This window comes from Nicotiana sylvestris, chromosome 3, assembly GCF_000393655.2.
Source record: "Nicotiana sylvestris chromosome 3, ASM39365v2, whole genome shotgun sequence".
Taxonomy (NCBI): domain Eukaryota; kingdom Viridiplantae; phylum Streptophyta; class Magnoliopsida; order Solanales; family Solanaceae; genus Nicotiana; species Nicotiana sylvestris.
Genome location: NC_091059.1, coordinates 173,367,831 through 173,375,921, shown reverse-complemented (window position 1 = coordinate 173,375,921; position 8,091 = coordinate 173,367,831). Strand labels below are relative to the sequence as shown.

At 36.1% G+C, this 8,091-nt stretch overlaps 1 protein-coding gene across 7 annotated transcripts; it reads right to left on the bottom strand.

The window, feature by feature from the left end:
* Positions 1-916: 916 nt before the first annotated feature.
* Positions 917-7,383, bottom strand: LOC104229029 (putative pentatricopeptide repeat-containing protein At1g64310). Of its 7 annotated transcripts, none has more exons than XR_011406248.1 (5): positions 7,183-7,383; positions 6,993-7,097; positions 3,491-6,607; positions 2,964-3,009; positions 917-2,563 (listed from the first exon to the last, which is right to left on the bottom strand). XR_011406248.1 is itself a non-coding variant. In XM_070171188.1 (3 exons), exon 3 carries the CDS (start codon positions 5,233-5,235, stop codon positions 3,568-3,570), a length of 1,668 nt encoding a protein of 555 aa, XP_070027289.1. In that variant the 5' UTR covers positions 5,236-6,607; positions 6,993-7,097; positions 7,183-7,383; the 3' UTR covers positions 3,490-3,567. The 7 variants fall into 7 exon arrangements, 2 of the variants coding, with proteins under 2 accessions (XP_070027289.1, XP_070027290.1); XR_011406249.1 differs by lacking the exon at positions 2,964-3,009 and having other exon boundaries at positions 917-1,628; positions 2,524-2,563; XR_011406245.1 differs by having other exon boundaries at positions 917-3,177.
* Between the last annotated feature and the right edge of the window lie 708 nt (positions 7,384-8,091).

The following is an 8,091-nucleotide window of genomic DNA, read 5'->3' as shown; positions in this document are numbered from 1 at the left end:
AATGTTTTTACAGCTCAAAGGACAAAGGAAGAGGAAAAGGACACCAAAAAGTTTACATCTTCAATTTTGTAACATTTGCTTTTGAAAATTCATTAGCCTACCCTATGTACTAGAGTATGATTTTGCCTAACTTGTAGCAAGTCTGGTGTTACACAGTGAATTCAATAGATTCATGGTCTTTGAAATAGTCTTCAAAACTGATCATTTCCTTTTTCATGGACTTGCACAAAGCCTCCTAGGTTACCACTTACCAACTTCTAAACTGAGTTAGAGATTCACACCTGCATGGTCTCTCTAGCCTAAGAGCCTCAAGCTAAGGTTGCTTTCAAGGATATAGGATGTCAAGACTCTAGCACCGAGAGTTCTGAATTCTAGAGAAAAAAGAATATTACTGGTCTCAACAATCATTCCAACCTTTCCAGATTATTTTGGTTTATCTTTCAATTTCATAATGAACAAGCATAGAAAATAATAACATTAAACATTAACTTTCAGAAAATGAAAAACATAACGGATATGGCATAGAGGAAAATCCACAAATGTCCTTAGTGATAGTTAAACTTGTGACCTGATTTCAGCCTCACCATTTGATTTGAGACACACTGTTCCTATTGCCTCAGAAAGTAAACATAAAGAAAAACTATATCAACAAGCTCGAAAGTAAATGTCAGAAAGCTTTGGTTTTACGATTTCATAGTACCACAAGCATATTGTCAAATTATTGCGTCTATATTCCATATCAGCAAACTCTTTCCAACAACAACAGAACGTTAGGTTATGGCATAACAGAAGAAGCTATCCTCGGCAGATTTGGTTCAGAAGTTACTTAATGGAAGAATTAATTCTCCCAATTATTACCATTAGGTCATTTCAAAGAAATATCATTTACAAGGATGGAAATATATGGTAATCCTCTCACCCTGAAAAGAAGAACTACTCGTGTACTTCTTCAGAAAATTGACACAAAAAGAAAGCAGTCAAAAGGATAACTTAGCAACTATAACCATTTAGCTAAGTAGTTACAGAAGTAATAAGAGCAGACTGACAGAAATAAATTTCAACTTTACACAACTTGTTGAAATAGGCCATTTTCCTAGGGCCATCCCATACTTCTGTAGCATCAACTCTTCTAATCTAACCTCAAAGATCTATAATTAAATACTAAATGTATGCATCTTGATAATTCTTATTCACTTGTTCTTCTGATGATACTCATCAGAGGTTCCTCTATAGTCATCAGGAAATGTTCTTTCTACAATGCATGAGTATTGCCTTCCGGGGTTCAAGTAAGTGACCATTACGACTTACGTGGATCTCACTATTAATGTCATAACATACAACATAGGTACCAGCTCTGCAGCAGAATAATTATAATATCAAGTATAAGCTGTTGCTTTGATGCTTTGAGTAGCCATAATGTTCTGGACTTTTCCCCCTTATAAATACTTTTGGGTCCTTAAAAAGCAACTTTGATACACACAAATACAACTGAACAAATAGAAGCCACCAAATATCCTGTTTTATGGAAGAGAGCTGTTTCCAGCCCGTGATGCTTTTTCACTTGAAGTAGCAAAATTTTCAGGTACCTGAATTTGTGATCCAGGATTGCTTAAACCATCAAGGTTCTCCTGCAAAACGGATGAAAAGCATCTTAATTGTTGCAACTACAAAAGTTGATCAGTAAGTGCCAGGGCACTGGGAGAATAGAATCTGAGAGACCTACTTTGTATCAGTTTACGGTGTTTAACACATTCACACGTTGTTTTCATTTTAGTAGAGTAGAAACCTCATATATAATTTTTGTTTCTGCAATATTCTAATACCAATCAGTAAGAAAACTAAAATGACATCTAAGGCAGTACAGACTGAGCAGCTGGTCATATAATCAAATGACAGCCTACTGAATTATATCAGCAGTTTACAATATATAGTGTACAAACATACTTGGACTCCTTTAGTAAGTATACCACATTGAAGAAAAATGCATGTCTAGCACTTCAGTCTTAGACTCTTAAGAATTTTCCGAAAAAAAGGTTCAATTGTTATAAATGAAGTTTAGCAAGATTTAACATACTGCCAGGGGAAAGACAAGAAAATGTCCAACAAAAGATATGAATGATTGCATTTGAGAATGGAATGGCATTAAAGTCGCACCAAAAGACTCACCGAAACTATTTACGCATGCATATATTGTTCAACTTTTATAGCAATAGAATCTAGTGGGAGCAGCTAGTTTCAGATTGAGGTAAGTTGATGATATAATTGATAGAATCTAATAGGAATAAGAGTGATGAGAAACCAATCCTGAGTATGATCCCTGGCATTCGTATTCCTAGCTATTCCACGTCCGGTTCTTAACTTAAATGTCACTCCTTAACATGCCCTTTGTCCTCTAGAAAAGTCAGAAGCTACCACTATTTATCATATCACATTTACAAAGAACACCCTGCCCATCATTCGGAGCCTTTGAAGCTTGCAAACACAACTTTGCTACCTCTGATAGGACTTTGAAACACATGATACCTGAGGCCAGGAGAACGACAGCCTGCAGTCAATGTACTTCCTGCACCATGTAAGAGACATTTCTGGATGACTTGCATTAATGGTCTAAAAGATGTCAATAACAACAGATACGCACATACTCCTTTAATATTTGAAAATCTACAGCAATATAAATGTGCTCAATAGAGTCATCTTCACGGTGCATTACACTTGTCGGGTTAATTAGCAAGATCATTATTCTCTTAAACGCATACTAAGCAAATCCCTTCAAACAGAAAACTTCCTTCAGATACAGAAGCTAAAATTTAATCTACACTCCAAATGATCAAGATTTAGTGAGACATTATCGACAGCCTGTACGAGTTACCTATGGAAATGCCATATTATGGAGAGAGGTTATCCAGGCTCCCAAAAGAAGACAAAAAACAAAACAAAAAAGGTTCTGGTTCCCTCTATTTTACCTAAATATTCCAGTTCTGCATTCTGCCCATTAGACTTTCTGTGACCCTGGGGACAATTTCACAGATTAGTTTGTGTAAATTTTACATGATGAAATGAATACCATTTCTAACCATACTTGAGCAAATCAAAGTGGCCACCAGTTTGACGATCATAGAACAGAAACCAAAAGGAGAAAAGATATTTGTCATCCATTCACCAAAGAGCAATACGTACCTGATCAATATAGTACAGGGCAACAAAGATTGTTAGCAGCTCCTTGTATGTTTTAGCTGTATATATGTTTCATTTATCATGTCTTAATCGGCTGTTTGAAACATATGTTTAACATGATCACAACTGTTTGTAGCCAAAGATTATTCATGGTAAAACTTGGAAGTAACAGAAGTGAGGAGATGAACCTTCCATAACTTGTTAAAATCATTTTAGTTAAGCACAAAATGGGTTAAACTCATCTTCTTTTGACATTTGTTTTGGAGTTACACGATAGAATTTCCTTTTCATGACGAGAAAGTTAGATTGATCCTACCTCAGTCGCAGCTTCTGATCCCAGATTCAACAAAGTGAACCATGAAATATGTAGCAAAGACACCTCAAGAATTCCTTTCACGGAAATGGTTTTATACTAGAAATCCAGCTTTTTCCAGCGAGTTTCAACTCTGTTGATCCTAAATCCACTCTCAACTTATTTACCAAATCCCACCTCCCATCACTGGCATACATATTTGAAAGCATAACTCTGTAACGACTATTCTGTAGCTTATTACCAAAAAAACGAGAAGCTATAATATCTGCCAACTCATAATTTCTATGAGCATCACAGCATGACAATAGTGCCCCCCAAATGCCAGAGTCAACTGGTTCCTGCAGAGACTGGACAAGTTCATAAGCTTCTCTCAATTGTCCTTCCATTCCAAGAAGCTTTACCATGTAAACATAATGTTCGGTGTTAGCTGGGATGCCAAATTGATCTTTCATTCTTCTGAAATATTCTCGACCATCATTAAGAAGACCAGCATGGCAACATGCACATAAGAGTGCGGAAAAAGTAGCTTCATCTGGTTTGTGCCCTTCATCCAGTGCCTTCTCAAATATCTGAAAGGCCTGAGATGCAAGTCCATATAAACCAAGACTTGAAATAATTGAATTGATTGAAACAATATTCTTGAAAGTCATAGTCTTATAAACTTGATATCCCAATTCCAAGAATCCACATTTTGAGTACATGTCAACTAGAGCAGAGGAGACCATAACCTCCAAGTGACATCCATGTCGAAAAGAATAACCATGCACCTCGCTGCCTGGCCGCACAGTTGTCAATTGAGAACAAGCAGTTAGTATAGTGGCTATCAGCAGTGGATCCGCCTTCCCACCTTTCATATTCATTTCTCTGAAGAAATCCAAGGCCTTGACACTATTCCCACACAGCGAAACACCGCTTATTATTGCAGACCATGTAACTAAATCAGGTTCTAAAAGACTCTCAAAAACTCTAAAAGCTAAACCCATACATTTACATCTAGAATACATACTAACAAGGAGACTGCTTACATGAGAATTTGACTCTACACCAAGTTTTAGACAACATGCATGGATTGATTCACCTATTTTCAGCACACTAGGATCATATATAGCTATAATCAGGCCAACCATTGTGTACTCATCAGGCCTGAACCCCATTCTCTGCATTCTGCTAAACAATTCTAGCCCCTTCTCCAACTCTCCAAAACAACCATAACCTGATATCATTGAATTCCATAAGACCAAATCAGGATCGGTTATCCCAGAAAACACCTTGCTTGCATCAGCTATACAACCTAATCTTGAATAAGCACTTACCAGTTGGCTACTACATATGAAGTCCCACTGCAACCCAGAGAGAACAACCGCTCCATGGAAAACTCTCAAGCTGTGCACATCAAAATTTTCAGAGCTGGCTCGAACAAGGCATGCAAAAGTGAAGTTATCAGGCTTTATTTCGGAATAAAGCATGTCCTTAAACAGAGAAAATGCATCTGTAAACTTGCGGGCTCTAGCATAAGCTCGAATTAAGGAATTCCATAGGTAAATACTTCGATGGGGAGTTTTATCAAACAGGTTGCGAGCTGAGATGATGTCGTCGTTTAGAGCATAGAACCTCAAAATTCTTGTAGCGTAAAATGGGTCGCATGAGAGATGAGTCCTGATTATTAAAGCGTGAAGCTCTTTGGTTCTTGGGATGGTAAGCTTCAGCTTTGAGAGTTGAGAAAGAAGGGAATGGAAAGGGATGGACATCAGCTGATTACGAACAACAATCCATGAAGCTGATTAAAACAGAGAGGCCGAATATCTTAAATCGTGTAAATAAACGGGATGCTCTATTAAGATCCGAAAACAAGTAGTACATGTATTTCCATTAAAATGTTAGTAGCAGAAGGAGACTCCAAAATTTCCACTTGATCATTCAAATATAGCTCAAACACAAATGCTTGTTTGTGGAAGTTATTCTTGAAATTTTGTAAAAAGAATTTCCAATCTTTCACTTATGTCAACAGAAATAGGGAATTAAATTAAACATATGAGTAGTCAATTTTAAAACGAGACACATGCATTATGCATTGCATATACTAACTTCGTTGGGTTGACTAAATGGGCATTAGCTTTAGAACTAGGAGAATTGGTAAAATATCCATATATTCCAAATACTTACTATATATATGGTTAGAAAAACTGAACTTAGAGAATCATCGTTAGTACGTTGTAACATGGAGTAGGGACCGTTTTGAAAGAATTACCAAATTTAAGTACAATTTTCGAGTTCTTCATTGATTTTTTTCCTTTAAATATAAACGGATTTCACTATGCTTATAATGAATGTATACCATTTTTGATGAATTAATAGTGTTTCATTATATCAAGAACCTTGAATAATATTCGAATTGTCACATTGACCCATCATTGTACTGTCAACGATTTGTTCTATAACTAGTAAATTTTCAGAAATAGAATTAGCAAGACACTTCTTCCCTGCAAAAATGTTGACCATGCTCTGATTAGTATAGGAGAACTACTAAAATTAGCAGAGAAATTTTGTGCCTGTAGATCCATTAACATGGCATTAAACAATATGATGCTAATTTTTTCTGAGTGAAACTGATGACACTGCTTCAAAGATACACATATGCATAAATCGAAAAGCAAAGTTATTTTTGGACATCTTTTTCAAAAAAGAATTGAATCACACACTATTTCCATAAACTAGATTTTCCAAAAATCTCAAACTTGCTTTTTTCAAACAAAACACCACTAAAGAAATTCCCCCTGCATGTATTTCAGGCTTCACCCAGTCTATAAGATGAGCGAAAAGGCTCAAATGCTATGCACAAATCTCTATTCACAAAATACACAAAGTTCTATCAGTATATTCAAGCCTCCCCTAGTACAATCTCTTTAGTATGAGCAGATGAGTCAATTGTACAATTCTAACTAAACTGAGTAACCCGAATGGAGCAAGACCAGGATATAGTTGTGCATGTACTTGTTAATAAAAGTGCGAGGAAAGTTTAACGTTTCAGTATCTGCTGATACGCAACATGTTGAAGAGAGCTTTGGACTAAGGCGTGCATCAACCATGTTCATCTTTGATTAATGATTGACGCAACTTTAACTGCATAACAAGCCACAGCAATTCAGTTCAGTCAAAGAGAATTTAGTAATTTGCCAAAACATAAAACTACAAAAACAGAACAGCATCGGAATATTATTGGGGTTGGGAAAACGTTTTTAGCACTGAGAAGGGAAACAAAGAAACATAAAGAAAAACAAGAAGGAAAATGAAGGAAAAAAGGGAAAAGGATGGACGCGTCACGCCTGTCATTCTAATAAGGCTTCAAATATAGTTTTTTTTTTTTAATGTGTACTGTTGAAGCACTTAGTTATTTTCCCTCAAGCGCATGTCATGTGTCATTTTCCAGGGATAACTATTCCACTATTTTGTAAGTTGGGTGTAAAAGGATGCACACAAATAAAAAGCGTAAAAGAAATTTTCATACAAGTGCGAGAGCACAGAAATTGATCTCATCTTCATCGGTATCAGATTCAAAGTCTTGTCTCTTCCATATCCGTGGTGTTGGCCTTTGATCCAAATCTTCCTCTCTCTGCATACAAAAGTAGTTAAACGGGGATCAGGTCGGGTAACATATATAGAAAATCAAATGATGTTGAAGATGAACTAGAGCTGACCTCTTCTGGAACTTCTGTTGTGAAAGGTGTCATTTGAAATGGAACACTAGGCACATGAGGTAATTGTGAGAGTTGCTCCAACAACATATTCCTGCACCCACCGACTATTCATGTCAAATGTAACATCTTAATATCAAGCCAAGGAAAAAGATATAAACAAGAAAATTGCCATGAAGAAGAGACGAGGAAATTTAATATTGGTAAAAGAAAAAGGAATCCTCAGATTTAAACAAGGCAACCAAAAAAGTACTGGTTGAACATCATGATCAAAATATGAAACAGAATCTAGCTATATTTTCGACCCGAATTAAATTGTGTGATAGGTGAGGGATGCAAATGCTTACTTGAAATTGTACTAGTTCCACATAGTTGTAAACGTTTAAGCCTATTATTACTATATCTACTTCTACCACAGAGCAATCAATTTGATGGAAAAGTGGTATGCAGGTTATTAACCATTTAACATTTTAAATAACAACAACAATTACAACTCAATTCCTAACCACTTCAGGTTAGTAATATAAACAAATCCATTGAGTCTATTGCCCTCCATTTGGACCTAAACTTAATAATTTATCTTAGAAGACAATAATGGGACTCTCTAAATCCCACATTGATTTCTACACTTATTCTTGCACAGGCATACCAATCTTTAAACAAATGGAAAACAAAACTAAAATGACTCATGACAAACATAACACCTTATATAACTGTACCAAACATGACATCAGTCTCAACATTGGCTGCTGATTTACAAATGTTGGCCCAAGTAAATGTGAAGTTTTGAAGACTGACAAAAGAACTCAGACATGGACCAGGTCCATCTTGTGAAGCACAGTCGTGATCAACCCAAACATGTGAGATGCACGTGAAGGAGATAAATCTAACTTATCATAAGTAATATCTCCT

What these genes read in the sequence shown, in the direction of transcription:
- LOC104229029 (XM_070171189.1), bottom strand. Translation starts at nt 5,235, where the DNA reads ATGTCCATCCCTTTCCATTCCCTTCTTTCTCAACTCTCAAAGCTGAAG.